This window comes from Xenopus laevis, chromosome 8L (assembly GCF_017654675.1).
Source record: "Xenopus laevis strain J_2021 chromosome 8L, Xenopus_laevis_v10.1, whole genome shotgun sequence".
In the NCBI taxonomy this organism is placed as follows: Eukaryota; Metazoa; Chordata; class Amphibia; order Anura; family Pipidae; genus Xenopus; species Xenopus laevis.
The window spans coordinates 31,029,605-31,054,388 of NC_054385.1; the positions used below are offsets into that span (position 1 = coordinate 31,029,605).

At 39.6% G+C, this 24,784-nt stretch overlaps 1 protein-coding gene across 3 annotated transcripts in view; it reads left to right on the plus strand.

Annotated features, from left to right (window-relative positions):
• The first annotated feature begins 2,525 nt into the window (after positions 1-2,525).
• Positions 2,526-24,784, plus strand: part of stard8.L (StAR related lipid transfer domain containing 8 L homeolog) — a 105,651-nt gene continuing 83,392 nt past the window's right edge. Inside the window, exons 1-2 of one of the 3 annotated variants that reach the window (XM_018241088.2) lie at positions 2,526-2,908; positions 6,865-7,315. In XM_018241088.2, coding sequence (XP_018096577.1) covers positions 6,965-7,315 — 351 coding nt within the window. In that variant the 5' untranslated portion in view covers positions 2,526-2,908; positions 6,865-6,964. Of the gene's footprint in view, positions 2,909-6,864; positions 7,316-19,952; positions 19,970-20,307; positions 20,509-24,784 lie in introns of those variants that run through there. The other 2 variants (XM_041572644.1, XM_018241091.2) reach the window with 2 other exon arrangements.

Consider the following 24,784-nt stretch of genomic DNA (forward strand, 5'->3'; position numbering starts at 1 on the left):
GTTATCTTATTATGTTACAATTACTTATTTGCTTATCTCAAAATTGTTACAAAAGTATCTTATCTGCTGCTGTGGCAGTTCTGGGCTCTCTGCCAAAAGCCAATTAATTTAGAAACATTATATCTTTTTCTGGCTGTTCAGTACAGAGAAAAACGGGACTTTCCAGTACAAACGAGGGACTGCAGATTGAGTCCCTTTCAAAAGAGGGACTGTCCCTCTAAAAACGGGACAGTTGGGAGGTATGTTTTTATTATTACAAAGTGAATATTTACAGATTGCAAGAATATGACATATTTGTTCAGATGGGCAAATACACTATGTTTAAACACACTGATGAATGGTAAACATCACCTTTAAACTTCAGTATGGTCAAAAAAAAGAAATCATAATTTTAAAAAAGCTTTTATTTTTGATGTACTATCTGAAAACAACTGAAATGAAAGATGTGTTTGTAATGGGCATTATCATCAAAATATAAAGGATTTGTGGTTTTTTTTCTTTTTAAAAGCAGTGTCCGACTGGATCTCCTAGGGGCCCCCAGAGAACCAGACACTTTGGGTCCACTCTCTCAGCAATAAAACTAGGGATGCACTGGATTTGCCTGAATCCCAGAATCCTTCTTGAAAGATGAGGCCGAATACAGATGTGCAAATTAGTGGTGGGAAGGGGAAAACATGTTTTACTTCCTTGTTTTGTGACAAAAAGTCACTCGATTTCTCTCCCCGCCCGATTCAGATTCGGTTTGGCCGGGCATTAAAAATTACATAGGTTGCATTGTCGTTTTTTTGCGGATAGTTCTGCTTTTGTAAGTAAATACTAATCGAAGTTCCTTAACCTGACTTTTGCCAACCTGACTGTCCCTTCTTATCTTAACCTGTCAGTTACAGTTTCTAATGCCAACAGGCTACTGCTGTACAAATATGGCAGCCCCCTCATAGAAGAACATGGGGGTAAGAAAGGTAATGTAAAAGCATCAGGCAAATACTTTTATGGCAAAATTATAAATAGCATTCAAAGATAATGTTATGAATATAAAAAAGGTTATTTTCTGGTGTCAGTATCTCTTTAAAGACTTACAGATAAAAAAATAATTTAGGACCCTCTGTATCTGGATATTTTCTGGCACACACAAGCCTCTTTATTTTCTTCTACCTCATTTACAGGTATGGGATCTGTTATCAAGAAAGCTCTGAATTATGGAAAGACCCTCTCCCATAGACTCCATTTTATCCAAATACTCCAAATGTTTAAAAATGATTTCCATTTTCTCTGTAACAATAAAACTGTATCCTGTAAAGGTATGGGATACGCTATCTGGAAACCCATTATCCGGAAAGCTCCGAATTATGGAAAGGCCGTCTCCCATAGACTCCATCTTATCCAAATAATCCAAATTTTAAAAAACGATTTCCCTTTTCTCTGTAATAAAACAGTACCTTGCACTTGATTCCAACTAAGAAATAATTAATCCTTATTGGAAGCAAAACCAGCCTATTGAGTTTATTTAACATTTACATGATTTTATAGTAGACTTAAGATATGGAGATCTAAATTACGAAAAGATCCGTTATCCAGAAAGCCCCAGGTCCGGAGCATTCTGGATAACAGGTCCCATACCTGTACTTGATCCCAACTAAGATATAATGTATCCTTATTAGAAGCAAAAAAGTTCCAAATTACAGAAAGACCATCTCCCATAGATTCCATTTTAATCAAATAATACAGTTTAAAAAAAATGTATATTTTTTTCTGCAATAATAAAATAGTACATTGGCATGGGCCCTGTTATCCAGAATGCTCGGGACGTAGGGTCTTCCGGATAACGGATCTTTCCTTAATATTGATCTTTATACCTTTCGTCTACTAGAAAATCAAGGCACTTTTTATTCATTACAGAGAAAAAGGGAATAATTTTTTAAAATTTGGATTATTTGTATAAATTGGAATCTATGGGAGACAGCCATTCCGCTTTCTGGATAATGGGTTTCCGGATAATGGATCCTTGATCCTTCTAATACATTATTATTGGAGGCAAAACATGCCTATTGGGTTTATTTAATGTTGACATGATTTTCTAGTAGACTTACGGTATGAAAATCCAAATTACAGAAAGATCTGTTATCTGGAAAACCCCAGGTCCTAAGCATTCTGTATAACAGGCCCATACCTGTACCTGCACAAACCTGCACAATACTTTTTCTTTCTTAATGCATTATAATGAATAACGAGGGAGAATTTCTAAATTGCATACTTAAACGGTATCACCCCCAAGAAGCAGATTTTCATTTTTCTGCCATACAGACGGCTACAACTTGTGACTGTAAAGTAAAACAAACAATTAACATTCGCTGAAGCAAGTATAAGAATATTCATTAATTAAATGATACAGATTGTTGTTGGAGAGAAATCTTTTTTTTTTTTTTTTTTTACAGGTGTCAGTGTCCCTTTAAATCCAGGTCCATTTGTATTAGCTCCAGGTTAGAACATGCTCTGGTTCCATGTATCGTGTGGGAGATTTCTCATAACTAGACAGCAGACTGTGTGTGTGTCTGGCATTAGCAGCCAGGTAGCTCCCCTGTGGAGGGGATGAAAGACAAAGTTGGGGCTGGTCTGTCCCACTGACCTGGAGGTATTTGGAGCAGCGGTGAGAGCAGAAGGGACAAAATAAAGTTGAGCTCTCGATTGCTTGAGACATTCACCAAAAAGGTGTGAATGCAAAGATGATGTCAGCACAGCTCTCTCACCTCTCTTCTCCAGGGAGAAAGCCCTCTCAAGCTGTCTGGGTGCTGCACTCCCAAGCTTACCCAGTGAGAATCTGGCTATACTGTGGTGCTACCGTGACAGCCAAAGTGGCTGCTTAAGGCAATAGAAACAAAGAAAATACCAGGAGAGACTGCCAACAGAAAGGGTGAGTCATTGCATCTAATTGTATGTGACTACAGTAATTCTTTTCCATTCACAGGTATAGCTCAGCAGCCATTAGATCCACATACTGAGTGATATGTATCATAGCTTTCGTGGCTTCATACTGCCTGACAAACCAGCAGTTATGAACTACTACTCCCAGTATCCCATGTTAGAAAAGGCAACAAAAGATCTGCTGCTGGGGCTCTGTCTGCAAACAGCACAATGGGAGCTACAGTATTTCAGCTGGATGACTTCCAGTTCTCTGGGTTTGTGTATATACAGCATCTATATGTATATCTATGGACACCTCCAATCTGTTCAGAGCCGGGCTGCTCTGTGCATTTAACTGCTACTCTATGAGCCGCAAGAGCTTAGGGTGGTGGTGTGGGTTGCACCTCCTTAAAGAAACTTTTCATTTTTAAGTGGCCTTTGTATGCTGTTTCCCTGATATCTCAGATCAGCACTAGCCTATGGGTGATGGAACCATTTCATGAAATGTAGAAGGCTCATCCATTCAGTAGGTTTCTTTGAATTTTGCTCAACTGTGGCCTCTGGGCTATGGATTCTATATTTATAGTGGAGAAATCCGTTATTCACTTAAATAGGGTGGTTTGTGTCAAAAGAATAGATTTTTTGCTAGTACAGGTATGAGACCTGTTATCTGGAAATCCGCTATCCAGAAAGCTCCAAATTACGGAAAGGTTGTTTCCTATAGACTCCATTATAATCAAATAATCCAGATTTTTAAAAAGTATTTCCTTTTTTCTCTGTACTAATAAAACAGTACCTTGTACTTGATCCAAACTAAGATATAATTAATCCTTATTGAAAACCAAACCAGCATTTTAGGTTTATTTAATGTTCATGATTTTCTAATAGACTTAAGGTATGAAGATCTAAATTAGGGAAAGATCTGGAAAACCCCAGCTCCCAAGCATTCTGGATAAAAGGTCCCATACCTGTATATTATATTGTATTTAAATTGGGTCAGGCTTGCTCAGTACTGCTTACATATAGTGTAAGGGGATGGGGACATAAAGATTTCAAAAAGTCCTTTATTTGCTATTGGCAAGCAAACATAAGGGGTGGGGCATTTGGATTACAAAGCGTCAAGCATAAAAATTATTTGTCTCGTAAATAAACTCACCTTGTAACATTAAAGGGGTGGTTTATCTTAAAGTTAAATTTTAGTATGTTATAGAATGGCTAAATCTAAGCAACGTTTCAATTGGTCTTCATTATTTATTTCTTATAGTTTCTGAATGATATGCCACCTTCTGATTCTTTCCAACTTTCAAACGGATATGACGGACCCCGTCTAAAAACAAATGCTTGTGAACGCTACAAATTTATTTTTTTACTCATCACTTTCTGTTCAGGTCCTCTCTTATTAATTTTCCTGTCTCTTATTCAAATGAGTGCATGGTTACTAGGGTAATTTGGACCCTATGAATTGGTGAAATTGCAAGCTGCTTTTTTTTTTTAGCTAAAAAGCTAAATATTTCAAAAACCACAAATAATAGAAAACGAAAACCAATTGCAAATAGCCTCAGAATATCACTCTCTACATCATACTAAAAATTAACTCTAAGGTGAACAGCCCCTTTAAAATTCAGACCCCTTAATGTTATAAATTCTACTGGCAACTGTACATTTAAAATACATTTTTTAAAGTCTCCAATTAGCTTGTATCTAGGAGACACTCCAGCACTAAAGATGTTAAAGATTTGATTTCCAGGGAATGCACATGCCTCTTGCCTGTGGGATGACTGTATTGAAATCGTTTGAATAGCAGATCTAATTCTTGTATTGCCCAGACGTGCTCTATTTCACCCCCCCCTTTTTTTTTTTAGTTGTTTGATCCCCTTTCTGCACACAGAATGAGCTAATGCAGCCACAGGCTCAGCTCACAGCTGTTTTTGGGGTGGGGGGATAGAATTATCTACCAGATGTAGAGATAGGATTACTGCCTGATGTGTTGCAGTTAGCTCCAATCTGATGTGTAGTCATGTTCCCAGTTTAGCTATGATTCCTTTTAGCACTATGAAATGCTATGTAAGCAGTCTGATGTGCAGCAGTTTCACTTAAACCAAGGTGTTGTACAGATATCAGAAAAGGGCAAATCCATATATTAAGACCACATACAGGGGAATCCCTAACGACTTCACTCAAAATTAGCATTTATGAAGCTTTTGTCTGGGGTGTCCCAGATGAAAACTGAGCGTATATAGCAAGATCTGCTCTTTTGGCAAACGTCCTTTCTGACTGCCCTTTTTAACTGCATATACAGGTATAGGATCCGTTATCCAGAAAGCTCCAAATTATGGAAAGGCTGTCTCCCATACACTTAATTTTATCCAAATAATCCACATTTCTAAAATGATTTATTTTTTCTCTGTAATAATAAAACAGTAGCTTGTACTTGATCCCAACTAAGAAATAATTAATCCTTATTGGAGGCAAAACCAGTCTTTTGGGTTTATTTAATGTTTACATGAGTTTCTAGTAGACTTAAGGCTCCAAATTACAGAAAGATCAATTTTCCAGAAACCCCCAAGTCCCAGGTATTCTGAATAACAGGTCTCAAGCATTCTGCATAACAGGTCCCATACCTGTATAGCCTTAATCTTTCCTTATTGGAAGCAAAACCAGTTTGTTAGGTTTATGTAATGTTTACATTAGTTTCTAGTAGACGTAAGGCTCCAAATTAAAGAAAGATCCATTTTCCAGAAAACCCCAGGTCCCAAGTGTTCTGAATAACAGGTCCCAAGCATTCTGCATAACAGGTCCCATATCTGTATAGGCTTAATCTTTCCCTATTTATTGTATGCATTTATATTATATTTTTAAGATGTAGAGAAAGGGTGGGATACACTGACATGGATGACATTTTCTGTGTCTGTGAGATTTCTCCATTTCCCATTTATTTAAGTAGACAATAGCCTGTGCAGCCTGGGAACTTGGGAAACAACCAAGTGATCATGGCTCTTGTGGGCCCCAAGCTGCAGAGTCTCATATAGTTCTTCAGGTTGCCTGTACCTCATATGTAGCATAAGTTATCATATAGGCCTTAAAGCAGGGTTTCTGTACCAGCCCAAGGCAACCACAGCCCTTTAGCAGGGAAGCTCTTGTCTTCAAAGATGCCCCAGTAGCTCCCCATATTCACTGCACATGCTCTTTGCTGTTTTCAGTTACTGGTTTTAGGGGCCGACTTAAAATATACAGTACACATAGAATATAAATGTCACAATAAAAGGCTGATTAGTAATTAATACAGATAACTACACCGTGGCAGAACAGAAACCAGTGCAATTAGCATCAGATTTTAATAATCAGCCTTGCAGCATCATCTTATATTACAGACAAACCTCATTTTCTGCTTGATAATATGTTACAACCCCTAAGCTTAGCTTCTCAACAGCTGCTCAGAGCCCACTAAGCATGTGAGTGTCGCACTCTCCAAGATGGTGACCCCATGTGAAAAGTTTGAAGTCCTGGGTCATTGCTGCTATTCAGAAGTTGAAACTTTAGGCTGGTTCAGTATATAAAATTTAGCATTTTTTAACCATATTAATTTTCAGGGTTTAATTCTCCTTTAAACAGTGCTGGCTTATAGGACATTTGGTCTTGCAAGGTACCCAAATTAATTGGTGTCACATTCCAAATATTGGTTTAGAACTGGGTTTGCTCCTTGCTTTACTGACTGTTTCCAACTATAGGCGTCAGCTTCACATATATAGGAGGATTATGGGGGTCCTGCCTAAACAGTATGGGACTCCATGTTTGGGCTATGAGCCACAGGTTAAGAGAAGGATGTAATGTTCTCATTGGCCAAATGAGCAGTTAGTTGAGATTACCATGTTTTTGCATAGTGAGAGCAAACTATTTCTTTTATTTCACAGATGAGACATACATGTGGCTACATTTATGCACATTTGTATTTATTTTCTTTTTAAGGGCAATGAAGATAGACAAGCGATCAGAGAAGTGTCTATCAGAGCTGCGCAGTGCAGCATGATGAGCCCTTCTATAGAAAGTCACAAGCAACAAGGACCACATGTTCCTTCAAAACCTATCCCGGACAAGCCGTTGCCTGCCCTCTTGTAACCCGTATCCGGAGGAGCAACGACTAAGTCAGCTTAGAACCTTCTTTTGTCTTGTTTGTGCCTGTAATGGACAAGGAACCAGATACAATGCACATGATACATCCAAGACCAGCGACAGCCACAAGGCCAGCATCTGCTCAGAAGGAGTCCAACATGAAATGTCCAGACAGCACAGTGTCAGTAGGGCTTCTCTGCAGCTCAGCCCAGACCTGCTTGTGGCCAGAGCTGCCTCAGCACATGACCATCCACAGTGTACAAAATGTGCTACAGCTGCTCAACATGGACAATGTGTATGTTACTTGGTAAGTGAAGTCCACTTTTGTTACCATTTTTCTGTGCTGCGTGGTGCTGCTCCAGCAGAATTCTGCACTTGAATCTGTTTCTCAAAAGAACAAATAGATTTTTTATATTTCATTTTGAAATCTGACATGGAGCTAGACATATTGTCAATTCCCTAGCTGCCCCCAGTCATGTGACTTGTGCTCTGATACACTTCAGTCACTCTTTACTGCTGTACTGCAAGTTGGAGTGATATCACCCCAGCAGCCTAACAACAGAACAATGGGAAGGTAACCAGATAGCAGATACCTAACACAAGATAACAGCTGCCTGGTAGATCTAAGGACAATACTCGATAAAATCTAGGTCCCACTGCGACACATACAGTTACATTGAGTAGGAGAAACAACAGCCTACCAGAAAGCAGTTCCATCTTAAAGTGCTGGCTCCTTTTGAAAACACATGACCAAGCAAAATGACATAAGATGGCTGCCTAGACACCAATATTATAACGTAAAAAAATACCCTTGCTGATTCAGGAATTACATTTTATATGATAGAGTGAAATATTTGCAGTGTAATTTAGGAATAAAAACTACATCATAAAAATCATGACAGAATCCCTTCAATTTGCATACATCGATCTCCTGTCCTAAAAATGTACAGTTAAATGAAACTCTGTAATCAAAATACTCCTTTACATGCACATTCATAGAGCAGCTGTAATAACTATCCTCCAATTATAGTTTAGTAATTTGCCTTGAAGCAAGAGTTCTCAAAGCCATACATCTCTACCATGGGCCACTAGGTGGGGATATTTGTTTAAAATACTTTATCTGCAATTACATAGTAATAGAGGTTGATGGTCAGGTACAGGGGTGCAGAGCTTTTTGGTAGGGGCGAGGAAGAGTGGCCTGGTTGGTGCAGTTATGAAGGGGTGTCTGTGCTTACCAGAACAGTTTAGTTCTCCTTTAAAGGTTAATAAAAGTGTAGCATATGTAATATGTACAATTCTCTTGCTGGGTAAAGACAGTGAATAGTGCATGTTTTCTTGTTTTCACTGCACCTTGCTACTCCCCCCCTTTCACAATGACAGAAAACGTTTGGTGCCAAGCGCAGGCCAATATTTTGAGCCAGTTAATGTTGATGGAGTCGGCTCCTTAAAGGTCCATGTTTGGGGACAAAATGATGACCTCCCTGTTACAGAGGGTTGTCTAAAAATCCCATCAGGCCTGCATTGGACCATGCATGATTCTCTGCACAGACCCTTAATAATATTAATTATCATTTATTATTAGATAAAATTAAAAGAATTTAGAATCTAAAAGATGTCCGATGTTTGGACAAGGGGCAAAACTATTGGATTTTCCCACTGCCAGCATAATAGACTTTTGTTTATTTGTGCTCTAGAAATCTTATGGTCTATCACGCAAGGACCAAACATGATTTAGCTTCATTATCTCTGTTTAACTCAAGAAATAGCAAAAACCATGGATTTTTCCTGATTAAACCAACATGCAAAATGTATGTTCAGCCCAAGCCTTATTCATTGAAATTGTGTTGAATAGGGGGTATAGTATCCCTGTAATCTCCATTTCATAGACAGATCAGCTATTCAGTCATTTACATGAGTGCAGCAGGAGCGTGAAAGTCATCCATGTCTATAAATGAATGGTATAGGTATAGGCGTCAACTGAATTGCTGGCTTCTATAAAAAAATTTAAAAACTTGGGGTATATTTAGGCAACCTGTCGCTTTTTTTCCTAATTGCCATGTCTATGAATTAATGGTACTTGTATAGGGGTCAAGTGAATTGCTGACTTCTGCATACCTACAAACATTTTTTAAAAATTATGGTATATTTGGGCAACCTGTCACCTTTTTCCTAATTACCAAATGCCCCTGACTGCGCATTTCCACACACATCTGATTATAAGAAATAATGCACCTCTTAGAAAAGGTAAGTCAACTTAAAGGTCAACTTGGTGGTCTGTAACATCACTGAACTTCCTGATATTATGTATTCAATTTTATATTTAATAAGAGGGAATGCATTTACACAGGCCAGAAGAATCTGCCGCCCTCCAGACGTGATTAAACATTAACACCTAGTAACTTGCTTTTTACTAATGTTAGTTACCTCTGTAATAACTGTATCTGCACGGGTTCTAATAGGCAGTGTGTCTAACAAGATTATACCTGATTATTTCCTTTAGATAGGAACATCATATCTCTGTATGTTTTTACTCTTTCTTGCCTTGTTATCACTAGGCACATCTGGGGTGGGACACACTATTCAGCTGTACTATTCACACACTCAGCAGATCTCTCATGTAGCCTATAATTCAGTTCTGAGATGCTGGGAGGCAGGGCTGCCTGCTCCAGTGCCAAACCCCACTGACAAACTAATGATACACACACAGTGTGATTAGGTTACTAGAAAGTCACTAATCTGCACAAATCTAATTGTTCAGCAGTGCCCGCCACACACATACATACACACACACACACAACAACGTAGGGATCTAGAGAGCTACTGATTTAATTATACACGGGTCAGATTGCCGTGGGTTTTACCGAAGGCCTGTCAGCAATCTGATACAACAGATAAACAAAGAATATAAAACAAGTTTATATTTCAGGCAATTTGTACCCTGCCGACCACACATTTTTCAGACTGACCAGAGAATATACCATATATTTTGTTCCAGCAGTTTTAGAGAGACCCCCTCCCTGTCCATTCCCCCATATAGAGTAATAACATTTTTAATCAGGCTTCATAATCATCTTTTGACAAAGGATTCTGGGAATCGGTATCTACTTATAGGCAGTGTTCTTTGTACTCCTCACATTCTGCACAAGGGTAAAAAAGCATAAAAATATAACAATACATTGTTTGTGGTATTTCCTCTAAAGATTCAGGGACTATTTCGTTCTTTTTGGAATTTTAGGCATAGGAAGTTCTGTGCCAGCCTGGAAATGGGACATATTTTTTCAGGGGGGTTTAAAAGTGAATTCTTTACCAGCTCTCTGTTTCATTCAGCTACTCAGTTTAAAGGGTAGTTCCCCTTTAACCTAACTTTTAGTATGTGTAGACTGATATTTTGAGACAATTTGCTACGGGTTTTTATTTTGTATTTTTTTTTTAATTATTTAGCTATTTGTTCAGCAGCTCTCCAGACTGGAATTTCATCAGCTACCTGGTTGCTGGTCTAATTTACCCTAGCAACCAGACAGTGGCTTGAATGAGAGGCTGGAATAGGAAGTTTAGGTGGAAAAATTAATAAAAAAAAAGTTGTAATAATGATATTTTGTCTGTTTTGAATGAAAATGTTAACTTTTGAACAAGGCTGCTGTCAGGAGGGGGAGAGCAGGGACTCCTGTAGGGGGGGGTGGTGAATTTAAAGCTTGGGTGGGGCAACACAGCAGCACTTTTTGTCAGGGGCCCCATTGGACTATCTTGGGCAGCAAGCCCTGGTGGTGTTTACAAAGGGCTTGTTGCGCTGGTCATACAGGGGGCCCACCCATTGAGTTGCATAGGTGCCTGGTTGTGAATCTGTGAATTTGGTTTTATTACAACAGATCTAATTATTTGTCTGAGCCTGCTAAATATCTGCTAATTATGGTTGTGCCCTAACATAAAGGGTCATTAAGAATACAGGGGGCCCTGGCTTCCTCCTCACTGTGCTGCCAAGAAATAAAAACAAAATATTAAAGGGGTAGTGTAACTTAAAATCAATGTTTAATGTAATGTAGACAATATTAATTAGCCTTTATTTATTTAGTAGTTCATGATTTTTTTTTTAACCTTGCCAATTTGGCTTTGAAGGAATCCCTGATCCACCATGCAGAATAAGGATAAACAGGAGACTGCCTAAAGAAACATAATAACTTGATGACCAACTGTTTACAGTGACATATCACATTGTGTTCTGTGCAGTGTGTAAAATTCTTGGATAGAGGAGAGTGAGAGAACTTCCTGTATACATAGCTGTTCTAATCATTGTAACATGCCCCTAGATTTAAACCTTGCACAGTACATCATACAGTCACAAAAGAATATAATCCCCCCAAATCAGGTCTGGACTGGGAGTCAAAATAGGCCCTGGCATTCCAAGTACTCCGAGGCCCAAATAGTCCTCCACCAGCCCAATAAATAGTGACTGTCTATGGGACCTTATAGCAGCCCCTCTGGCATTTGCCAGAACCCACAGATTGCCAGTCCGGGCCTGCCCCAAATGTAATGTAAAATTGCTCATAGTGCTCTTTTCTGTTCACAGTAACTTTCTATTCCTTTACATTTTAAGCCATGTTTTGCTATGCTAATATCAGCTCGGAACTGAAGTGCTGGCATATGTCGGATGAGAAGTGTTCAGAATAGCAGCTGGAGAGGTTGCCAGTATCAGCCAATAAACTGTCTGGTGGCCAATGTAACAACCCAGGGCTGCCAAACTGTGCGTGGTCGAATTGTTTTGGGTTGGCAGATAATACCTAGCTGTTCTTTTGTCAAGGATTGTGGTCACCAGGGCCATATTCAAGGTATGGGATCCGTTATCCAGAAAGCTCCAAATTACAGAATGGCCTTCTCCAATAGACTAAATTTTAGCCAAATAATCCATATTTTTAAAAACAATTTCCCTTTTTTGTGTAAAAATAAAACAGTAGCTTGTACTTGATCTAAACTAAGATATAATTAATTCTTATTGGAAGCAAAACCAGCCTACTGGGTTTATTTAATGTTTACATGATTTTCTAGTAGACTTAAGGTATGAAGACCCAAATTACAGAAAGATCCGTTATCTGGAAAACCCCATGTCCCGAGCATTCTGGATAATATGTATCATACCTGTAAAGGCACCCACGGGCCTATGCCTAGGGCAGCAGCTTTTGGGGGGCAGCACTCAGGTGCCTATATATTTGAAAATAAACTTCAAAGAAAAATACAAAAAACTAAAACCCTGCTACTGCAGGAGAATTTCTGCTTAAAGGGGTGATTCACCTTTAAGTAAACTTTTAGTATGTTATAGAATGGCCAATTCTAAGCAACTTTTCAAAGGGTCTTCATTATTTATTTTTGTAGTTTTTTTTTATTATTTGCCACATTTTCTTCTGAATATTTCCATCTTTCAAATGGGGGTCTCTGACCCCATCTAAGAACAAATGCTCTGTAAGGCTACAAATGTATTGCTATTGCTACTTTTTATTACTCTTCTTTCTATTCATATTCAGTCTTTTGTTTAAATCAATGCATGGTTGCTAGGGTAATTTAGACCCTAGCAACCAGATTGCTGAAACTGAAAACTGGACAGCCACTGAATAAAAAGATAAATAACTCAAAACCAAAAATAATAAAAAATAAAAACCAATTGTAAATTGTCTCAGAACATCACTCTCTACATCATATTAAAAGTTAACTCAAGGGTGAACAACCCCTTTAAATTCAGCAGCAGAGCTGGAGGGTGAGGGGTGCAGGGTCCATTGCAGCAAAATCCGGAAGTGACATTTTGCGGAAGTCATTACATAGGTTGGGGAGGGGGTTGCAGTTTGTCCTAGGGGCAAATTTACTTAAGGTTGAATATCGAGGGTTAACCCTCGATATTCGACTGCCAAAGTTAAATCCTTCGACTTCGAAAATCGAAGTCGAAGTATTTAGCGATATTCGTTCGATCGAAAAATCATTAGATTGAACAATTAAATCCTTTGAATTGTTCGATTCGAAGGATTTTAATCCATCGATCGAACGATTTTTCTTCAACCAGAAAATGCTTAGGAAGCCTATGGGGACCTTCCCCGTAGGCTAACATTGACTTCGGTAGCTTTTAGGTGGCGAACTAGGGGGTCGAAGTTTCGACTATCGAATGGGCGAATAGTCGAACGATTTTTAGTTCGAATCGTTCGATTCAAAGTCGTAGTCGAAGGTCGAAGTAGCCCATTCGATGGTCGCAGTAGCCAAAAAAAACATTCGAAATTTGAAGTTTTTTTTATTCATTCCTTCACTCGAGCTAAGTAAATGGCCCCCCTAGTGTCACCTAAATACAGCCCTTGTGGTCACAGCACTATTGGGAAGTGTGCTGTATTCCCTTTTATCTATATAGCACAGCAGGTTACGCTGTGCTATATAGATAAATGGAATTTAATTTTTAAAAGACCCCAACTGCCAGATTAAAGTGAATCGAAAGGTCAGTTACGTATGCAAAGGGGCTACAGCCTGTCCAAAGTTCCGGAGAAGGGTGTGTATTTATGCAGCTCCTTTTCATTAGTAAAGCACCTCAGCAGGAAAGGGGGGGACGTGTTTACTTTTAAAGTATCAGCTCTCTTATTTTCCAGTAATTCTGGCAGACAGCCCTCTATCCACGTTCAAACCACATTCCCCTCTGCCTCTCCAACACTGGGCTGTTTATGGCACAACGGTTGGTTCCTTCTGCAAAACAAAGGATGGTTTTGTGAGCCAAACACTTGCAGCTCTTTCACAACACATGTTGGTCAGGGTGGGAGCGCCTGTGCTGCTGGAATGGAAGGAATGTTTGGCTCGTCTCCCACTTCGCCGCAGCAGTAAGGGTTAATAAGTGCAAGCTGTCTTGTGGCTTAGCACTTAACCTTTTTTCAGCCCAGTGACTTGCTGATCAAATTATTGGGAGTCAACATGGTCTCTTGATAAGGTTCAGTAGGAAATGTGTGTGTGAGAAGGGTTAAATGTCAGGCAGCAGCCTTGGGGTTAATATGAGCCTTACACAGCTCTCTCTTATAAATGTGAACATTCATTTCCCCATGAGAAGGGTCCCTGTTCCCTCTGCAGATTTGTCATTTTTCTGTTGACCTTTTTGTACATTTTTTACATAGCAGAAAGTGGAAAATCACCATGTCCCACTCCACCCTCTTTGGCCTGGCCAGACTTATGTTGCTTTTGCGTTTTAGATATTGTCACTTACAGGAGGGGGGGGGGCTGATAGAGCAGGGGCTACATAAAACCCCTTACAGCTAAAGAGAACACTCACAGAATTGTCAAATTTGACAGAATCGGAGCAGCTGTGCATAAGTCATTGAATGCATATACTGTATACTGGGTACTGGTGGTTTCTGGACAGTTTAAGCAATACCGAAACATTCCTATAAAAATCATAGGAACAAGTCAATATCAAGGAGGTACTGCATGCAGAATATTTTCCTCTAAAAACCCCCCTCACACCTTTGTGAAGCCGACCCTCTGACGCTGCTATCGGATCTTCTGCGTTGTTTCAGTGATGTTGGGCTGGGGCCGGAGCGATACTTCCATAAACTGAAGTCCTGTTTTCATTTGTAATCAGCCTATGGAAAGGTTGTGCCGCCCCCAACCCAGCGTCACTGAAACAACGTAGAAGGTCCATTAGCAGTGTCGGAGTGTCGGTTTAACGAAGGTTTGCGGGGCTGGGGGCAGCTTTGGAGGGCTTGTAGAGAAAATTATTCAGCGTGCAGCACCTCCTTGATATGGACACGTTCCTATGATTTTTATAGGAATGTGTCGCTATTGCTTTAACTATTTATTAAACAACTGACTGACGACACTCCATGCCGAATTTTGAGCAAGTGTGTCCACTGATGCAGAGGGACTGATATCACTTGCCCTGCCTCCCCCAGGCATTGTCGGGCCAATGGGATGTGGCACCAGCAGCAATTGACCCCTCTGCGCCCTGGTATTTATGCCACTGTGTATTTACTATCTGTGATATTTGCTATTGGATGGGGGTTGTCCAGTTGGAGGGCCATGCCCCAAAATATAGCCTTCTTCAAGAACATGTTTATGTTAGTGGGCCAGCTCAATACCCGCGGGTCGGGCGGGTAGGGCCGATTCCTGCACAAAATGTTCGGGGCGGATCTTGGTTGAGCTCTTCTCCTGCTCTTCCCGCCCATGACCTAGCAGTTCTGGAGCCGGAATTTATAGATTTCCGCCTGCCCCCTCCCCTTTTGTGACGTCACTGCAGGGCAGGTTGGGTGGTTTGGGAAGGGTCGGGTGCGGGTCGAGAATTTCTCGACCCGCACATCACTAGTTTGTGTAACTTTAACTTGTATTATCATACAGCTCGTGAGGTGCTAAGGTTGGATAGAACTGTGGAAGAAAGCAAAGCATCCTTGCAGTTGGCTGTCATTTTTTTTTTTTTCTTGATGTCATCTATTTTGCCTTTTTGTCCTTGGTATTTGAAGTCCTGTCTAATTGCTGTCCCCAAAAACAAGGAAGCCGATTGATGGAGAATGTACAAAATGCTTTATTTGTATTTCCCAACATTGAAACTGCTAAATGGTTGCTAGGGTTCGTGACCCTGGCAGACACAAAACAATTTAAATAGCTAACGTGCTGCAATACAAAAAAAACAAAAATAGCAACAGCAAACTGCCTTAGAATTTTCATAAAGGGGTGGTTCACCATGTTATATAATAGCTGGTTCTAAACAACTTTTCAATTGGTTTTTATTATTTATTTATTTTATAATTTTTGAATTGTATACCACCTTCTTCTTACTCTTTCCAGCTTTCAAATCGGGGTCACTGACCCCATCCAAAAAAACAAATGCTCTGTAAAGCTACACATTTATTGTTATTGCTACTTTTTATTACTGATCTTTCTATTCAGGCCTCTCCTACTCATATTCCAGTCTCTTGTTCAAATCAATGCATGGCTGCTAGGGTAATTTGGACCCTAGTAGCAAGATTGCTGAAATTGCAAACTAGAGAGCTGCTGAATAAAAAGCTAAATAAGTCAAAAACCACAAACAATAAAAAATGAAAACCAATTGTACATTGTCTCAGTATATCATTCTCTTCATCATATTAAAAGCTAATGTAAAGGGGCACAATTTAATGGGTAAGGAGGGGGGTCAAGCTAAAAAGTATGACGACATAGCTTAATGACTAATTTTCTGCTATTTGCAATTATACAGAGCAGTTGGAGTTGCCATGTGACAATCCCAAACCCAGTGATCTTGAATAGACCGTGTTCTTCTGCCTTTTTATAATGATGTGAATGAGATTATGTAACAATGGAATGCTTGTATATGTTTCTTTTTAACATTATACAGACATTGAGTGTACAAGCCCTTAACATTTTTAGACAGACGGTTTATTCTTGTTCAATGTTACCTTTGCCCACAATGAATCGAATACATCTCCCAGGCTGGAGCATCATCTGGGATATGGCCTCTTATTCAAATCAATGCATGGTTGGTAGGGTAAATTGGACCAGATTGCTGAAAGTGCAAACTGGAAAGCTGCTGAATAAACAGCTAAATAACTCAAAAGCCAAAAATAAAAAAATTAAACCCATCTGCAAATTGTCTCAAAATACCACTCTCTACATCGTATTAAAAATGAACTCAAAGGGGGACAACCCCTTTAATATAAACTAATTTCTTCAGCTAAGGAAAAGAATAGATAACCAAACCACATTAGTTGTATTTTTCCAAAAATATAAGGTTTAAAAGAGAAGGATAGCTACAGAGGCATTATGTTGCGAATAGATAGTGCAAGCTGAAATGCTATAGTTATTCTGTAGAATGTTTAACCATACCTGAGTTAAAAGCTCTAGAAGCTCTCGGTTTGTTTAGAATAGCAGCTGCAGTATTAGCTTGGTGTGACATCACTTCCTGCCTGAGTCTCTGCTCACTTATAGCTATGGGCTCAGATTACAGCAGAGAGGGGAGGGGAAGAGGAGCAAACTGAGCATGCTCACGCCTGGGGCTAGGAGGTTTAAGCTGATACAGAAGCCCATGTGTACACAATAGAAGGAAAGAAATGCAGTGTCTCTTTTGACAGAGTACTCAGAGCAGCACTACTTTGAGGGTTTATTTAGGTGGACCTAACTTAGTTTTAACCTTTCCTTCTCCTTTAAAATTTTGTCTATTATGACTAAATAGCAACCCTTTCACCGTCCCCCACCATGTTTAACTGCTTGCACAGAACTTCCATTCCCTGCTCAATTGCAGGTGTGTCAGATCTGATTCTGCATAGTGTTCAGTAGGCTGCAATAAGACCCCTAGTGGTGATTAATATGGAGAAAAATGTGCCAAGCAATATGGTACCTCCCTCTTGTATGTTAAAACGCAAACATTTTTTTAAGGCAAAATAAACGGAGAACAAACGCTACTTATAAATAGCATGTCATTTCCCTTTAAGAGGGGGGTTGAGATGAGCAGTATATTTGGAAGGAGAGTGAGTACAGCTGAAATGTTTGGTTTCCTGTATCTTCCCCATGGAAAGAATGCTGCGAGCTGCTGGCTAGGCTCCAGAATGAAGAGGACAGATGCAGTTTGGGGAGGGGCTTTCTTGTTCCCAGGCTGCACATCAGCTCTAAGTTCATTTAAATCAATATGCCGTCGGGCCAAAATGTCCATTCTCAAACAATTTGCATTTTTCTAATTATTTCTAGACACTTTCTGCTTAACTAATACCTGTGTTTATATTTGTATTTATTATTAAAACCATTAGGGCTTTAGCACACGGGCAGATTCGGGGAGATTTAGTTGCCTGGCGACTAATTGCCTCTTCTGCGGGGCGACACTCTCCCCGAACTGCCTTCCCCCTGCTATAATGAGAAAGCGCCAATGTACTTGCGGCGCTTGGATTTCCGAAGTCGCCCAAAGTTTTTCTCAATGGGTTTACATTATCCTACGCCAGCACAAAATCTGATTTAACAAAACACAACACCTATTTTTTTTAGGTATAAAGACAATCTATAAATTAGAGTGCCCCTTTAACGCTTTGACTGCCGTTGGTGAGTGCTTTGTGTTGCTTAGCAATACCATTTCCTCCTACTCGTTTACATGGAATGTAGGAATGTAAAAATCTACGTTACTGTAACTTTTTCCCCCCAGTAATGTATATATTAGTCTTAGTTTAAGATACACAAGAGCTTGATGCAGAATGGGAGCCAAGGGGCAAAATGCAGTGCAATCTTTTTTTTTTTTTTTTTTTTTTTTTTTTTTTTTTTTTTTGCTTGAATGCAACTTTTTCTTGCACTTTTACACCATAAATCTTTATACCTGAAGTCAATGACATGCTGAATAAAGGTGGCCATACACGGGCCGATAAAAGCTGCAGACAGACCGAGTCGGTAGCTTATTGGCCCGTGTATGGGGCCCCCCGACGAGCTTCCCCGATCGCAATCTGGCCGAAAGTCGGCCAGATCTCGATCGGATGGACTAAAAATCTGGTCGGATCGCGGCCGCATCTGTTCGTTGATGCGGTCCCACGTTCCGACCAGCCGCTCCCATTCGTGCCCGGTTGTAGAGGCATAAAATGCGTGGGTTTTTTGCACACCCACTACAGGACATTTGCTACTAAGTATGCCTAGAATAAAGCCGCATTGATATTAAACACTTTTGCATCCCGTGGATATATCAGTCAGCGCTGACAGCGGGTAACAGCTTTGTGTGTGAATCGCATTAAATATCCCGTACCTGCCTGTCGTTCACAAGGTGCTCTTTTAGGGCCCACACGACTGTTTATCCATGCATTTCATGCACAGCGTGCTCTGTCGCCCGTGAGAAATCTGTCCTGCGTTCCTCAAAGCGCCAGAAAATACCTGTCCTGCACGCTAAGCAGAATGTTGCTGTATGTAAAACACTGTACAAGTGCCACTTGTGGGTAACTGCACAAAAATGTTGAAGAAGGCATTTTCACATGATCACTTGGGATCACCACTAATAAAATGTTTTATAAGCAACCTTTCCAGTGAATTAGAAGTGGCATGTATTTTCGGGGTGCTTGATTGCATGAAGGAGATGAAATTTCTTATGGGTGAGTAAGGATGACAGATGGGGGCTTTTAGAGCCCTGCACCTACATTAGTGTAAAATGTTCATTTACAGCTGAAATTGTTGAAAGATAAATTCACAAATTTTGTTTTTGTTTTTTTGCTCATTTTATGTCAAAATATAACCAAATTTCACCAATTTGACTCCATCTTTGGGGCAAATTTACTAAAGGGCGAAGTGACTTACGCTGGCAAAAATTCGGCAGCGTGACGTCATTTCGGAACTTCACTGATTCACTGGGCGTAACATTGCTAGCGAAGGGGAGACTCTTGCGGTACTTTGCACCCTAACGCCAGACGAAGTTGCGCTCTGGCGACCGAATGTAACTACGCAATTTCACTAAGATTGAGATTTGACTCAACGTTACCTCTTGCGCCAGACTTGCCTTCGCCAGCTCAGACCAGGCGAAGTGCAATAAAGTAGATAGGACTTGGTCAAAAAATAGTTTACATTTTTTCTAAGTCCCACAAAACTCTGGTGCCTTTTACTTTTTACAGGGTGATAGGCTGCAAAATTATGATCGTAATCATAATTTTTTTGGGGTACCTGGCTTCCCCCCTACATTTCTTAACATATGGCACATAAACTATACAGTGGGCTCATGTGTAGGGCAATATAACAACTCTAGTTTATTTTATTAAGGTTCTCTGGGCTTGTGTAGTGTAATGTATTGGCAGCAACATATACGTCCATTTAACTTCCCGCCGTATGCAAATTAGGCAACGCTAGCGCAACTTCACTTTGCTTGCCGAAGTAACGTTAGCACAACTTCGTCAGCGTTCGGCACCCTGGATGCAATTTAGGATTTTAGTGAATTATCATTGTCCTGGCGAATCTACGCCTGGCGAAGTGTTATGATGATGTCAGCGAAGCCGTCACTGCTGCAATTTCGGAGGTAAGTAAACTTGCTCCTTTATGAATTAGATGTTATTCAGGCATGTAAGTGATGCTGGGAGCTTTTTAATACCCTCATATGTCAGACACCAAGCAGCTGATATACTCAACTAAACCAGTTAACGATAAAGTCAAAAAGGGTCTGCCTTCTGAATGGACCCTTTTTTTTTTACTTTATCATTCACCCCTTTACATTTCTGGTTGAGGCTTGTCGGTTGCCTGCGCAGATATAGGGAATTTGTGATCAAGCAACAACGCACGGTCTGTGCCAATATGTCTCAGGCAGAGATGCTGTTCCAGCCAACTGGATAACGGTGCAGGATTTGAATTACCCACTCCGCCTCTCTTCTCCCTCCCTCTTTCCTTCCCTCACTGACAGCTCCTCTCACAGCTGTCCTGGCCTTGCCGTATCCTATGGAGCTCGCTGGGGACTGCGTTGAATCGCCGCTATCTCTGCGCAGGAACCCTGTCTGAGAGTCCCCCCAGCTGTACACTATGCCACTGATGGATATATTCAGGGCTTGTTTCAGGCGTGCAAAGGTAACGTGGGACGTGGAGAGGGTGACAGCTGCACAGGGCAAGCCAGGGCTCCTTTGTCACTGCTAAATATAGTGCACCCATGTGAGAGAGAGAGTGGGGATGGCTACACACACATATAGCATATATTAGGTACATACCATGGTGCCTATCTGGGTAAACAAGTTATCTTTACATGTCACTAGTGACCTCTGCTAAGTAACAAATATGCGTGGCTGTGCTAATGTCCCTATTGTGTCCTGTATTGTTTGTGTGCCTTTTATCAGCTTCACGTGTAGATTTTCTCAGCTGTTTGCCAGCCACTCGGTCCCATGCTGGAATGAGATTATCTCCCAGATGATGCTGCAGCCTGAAAATCTCAAGACCGATGAGATGCATTAGATCTATTGTGGGCAAAGGCAACCGTGGACCTGAATAAATCTGCCCAACTGTCTGTCCAAAAATGTATAAAGGGGTTGTGCTCTCTCTCTATCAATTTATTTTACATGTTTATGATATGTGTTTACTGCATCCACATCATTGTAAAGAAAGGCTTGAGAACACTATTTGGGAGGGTCACATGGCAACTCCAACTGATTTGTATAATTGCAAATGAGCATAAAATTAATGGTCTTTGTAGGCAATAAGTTATGTTGTCCTACTTTGCTTTGTAGTTTAACCCCATACTTACCCATCAAAGGGATTGTTCCCCTTTTAAATAAATTCTAAGTATGATGTAGAGAGTGATAGTCCAAAACAATTTGCAATTCTTTTTCATTTTTTATTATTTGTGGTTTTTGAGTTATATAGCTGGTTATTCAGCAGCTCTGTTTGCTAGGGTCCAAATTACCCGAGCAACCATGCACTGATATAATAATTCAAAAACTATTAAAAAAAAAAAATGAAGGCCAATCGAAAAGTTGCTTATCAGTGTCTAGATAGGGATATTGGTCTTATTTTTTAATTAATTTATTTTTTAATTTTATTGCAAATTATTTATTTAATAGTTTGTGCTCCACTTTTGAGTGTGTATTATTATATGGTTGCTAGGGACCCACTTTCAATAGTAACCAAACATTGGTGCATACCTCCCAACATTTTGGAAATAAAAAGAGGGACAAGAAAAATGTTTTTGATCATGCCCATTTTTGTGGCCACACCCCTAATTATATGTTCATTTTACAAAATTTGGCAGGTTATGAAAGTTTGAACATACATCTGTGTTTGTTTTCCAAACACAGATGTATGTTCTGGCTTATCTGTTGCTCTGGCTGTTCTGGGCTCTCTGCCAAAAGCCAATTAAGTTAGAAACTTTGTTTCTTTTTCTGGCTTTTCAGTGCTGAGAAAAGTGGGATTTTTCCAGTACAAAAGCGGGACTGGGGGTTGAGCTGTCAAAAGAGGGACATTCCCTCTAAAAACTGGACAGTTGGAAGGCAGGGCCGGAACTAGGGGTAGGCAGAGTAGGCACGTGCCTAGGGCGCAAAGCTGGGAGGTCACCAGGCACGTACCTCCTCTGGCGCCTACCCCAAGTCCGGTTCCCTTCTCTTGCCAACTCTATGTGTTTTTTGCGATTTGTGTGCTTCTGCGCATGCGCGCTAATTTGCGCAGCCGCACACTAAACAGGTGCCGGGCCTGCCTAGGGTGCCTGCCCAGCGTGGCCCAGCACTGTTGGGAGGTATGTTGGTTTGAATGACTGACCAAAAGATGAACAGAAGACAGTATTAACGTAAGAATGAACTATACTAAAGATGTAACCTTAGAATCTGTATTTCTTTGTTAAATACTCAAGCCAGAACTTAGTAATATACCTAAATATACAATTATAATGTAAAAAAAAATCCCATTCCATAATTATACTCTGCCCTTTCCTTTATGTTACAGTAGCCATGGCATGCAGTTGTATACTGCCTTTTAATCTATCTGATAATCTGATCAGGAAACACATAGTTGTCTCTTTCAGTAGTAGCATTAATATTTCATTAAGTATGTGGCCTCAACTCCAGCCCACAGGCACAGTGCTCAAAGGAAGCCTTTTGCTTCCCGCTTGGTGAATGGCAGCAGGGTGCCTTGTGCCTCAGTTACAGTAATTGAGCCAATAGGTGGGTTGACGCTAGTTACAAGAAACCTTTGTGCAAACACTATACAGAATTTAAGTGTATGTGACTTTAAGTCTTAGGCAGCCCCTGCTGAGGCCTGCTATACTTACTGAACAAAAAAAGGTCATTTAAACCCTAGGGTATATTTTCTGTTTAATTGAGTTGTATTTTAAAGATCATCTTGTTGCATGTAAAGGCTCTTAGTGTGAATGTGATTCAGAAATCAGATTGTAAGCTCTTTTGGACAGGGCCCCTTTTCATCCTTTGTATCGGTTACTGGTCGCTATGTATGTATTTATATATTGTTTGTATAATCCAATTAATTGTACATTGCTATGTAATATGTTGGTACTCTAAAAATGTGTCAATATTATTATTAATAATAATAATATTAAGCTCCAATAGGACAAGTGCTTGTGGGAATTTTCATATTGTCTGCCCTGTACTACCCTATACAAGTACAGGTATGGGATCTGTTATCCAGAACTCTCAAGACCTGGAGCTTTCCGGATAACTAATCTTTTCGCAATTTGGATCTTCATACCTTAAGTCTACTAGAAAATCATGTAAACATTAAATGAACCCAATAGGCTGGTTTTGCTTCCAATAAGGATTCATTATATCTTAGTCAGGTTCAAGTACAAGTCGCTGTCTTATTATTACAGAGAAAAATGACATCATTTTTAAAAATCTGGATTATTTGGATAAACTTAGTCTGAACTTTCTGGATAACGGGTTTCCAAATAACGGATCCCATACCTGTATCTTAGTTTGGATAAAGTACAAGGTACTGTTTTGTTACTACAGAGAAAAAGAAAATGGGTTATTAAAAATGTCCGTAATTCAGAGCTTTCTGGATAATGGGTTTCCGGATAATGAATCCCATACCTGGATAATAATCTCTATGTCCTAGAAATATGTGCTGCTGTTTAGCAGGTTGTGGGAAGCACTTTTTCTCACTTCCTTGTCAGGCACATGTAATTAATTATGGCAGCTCCAAGCAGGAAGTGATAAGTAAAACAATGAAGTGAAAGAGTTGTATTTCCATTTAAAGCTATATCTATTTGTCCAGCAACTGCAAAAATAAATAAGTAAATTAAAAAATAAATAAATATATATAGATATGTGAGTCGAAACGCGTTGATGCACCATGCTCTAATAAAAGCCTTTTGATACATACCTGAAGAGTCAAGAGCTTTCACTGGACTTATATATATAGGACTCTTGTAATTGTCTATATGTATTTTGTGGTCACAGCCTCGTTGCACCCCCGCCTAATGGTTTTAAAAACTAGTGGTGAGCACAACTTTCCCTTGTTTGTTATAGTTATACAGGAGCAGTGACCAGCTCCATGTTGTAGCTCCCACCCTTCCCAGCTATAGTCAGGTGATCCCACTGGTGTCTAATAAAAGGGCAGCCAAGTTTGGGAGTTTTACTTTGAAAGCAGCTAGTAAGTTGCAGGTACAACTTAGTCCCTTTGTAAAATGTATAATGAAGCAATAGAATTCTTAATGAATCAGATGAAAATTGAGCGTAGGACTGGCCAGATATGGGATGACTTTGACGTAGTTGGCCAGCTTAAATATATTGCAATATATGGACAAACAATCCCTGTTTTGTTTAAAGGGTAAGGCATTTTTTAGTAGCAGTATGCACAAAATGTCGCTGTCTTAAATATATTGATAATGGGTTGAGTGCTGACGACTCTTGTAATTGTCTATATATATATATATATATAAATATATAATATATATATTGAATAAAGTACCCCCTATTGTAAATTATAAGGATATTATAAGTTACCGAGGAGTTTCATGACCATATAAAAACATGAGGGCGAAGGCCGAGTGTTTTTATACAGGTCATGGAACTCCAAGGTAACTACTAATATCCTCATATTTTGCAACTGGGGGTACTTTATTTATTATAATACACAAGTTTCAGTGAGTCATGTGACAGAAATGACATCAGAACTCACCGTTTATAACTGATGACATCAGAACTCGCCGTTTATATGGATATAATTTACAAGATAGTCATGGCTTTTGTGTATTATATATATATATATATATATATATATATATATATATATATATATATATATATAATAAATATTAACAATGACATTGTGGCGTTGCATTTTAAAACTGAAAAGACTGAACTGAAGTAAAAAGTTAACACATTCTATAACATATTAGGTTTGC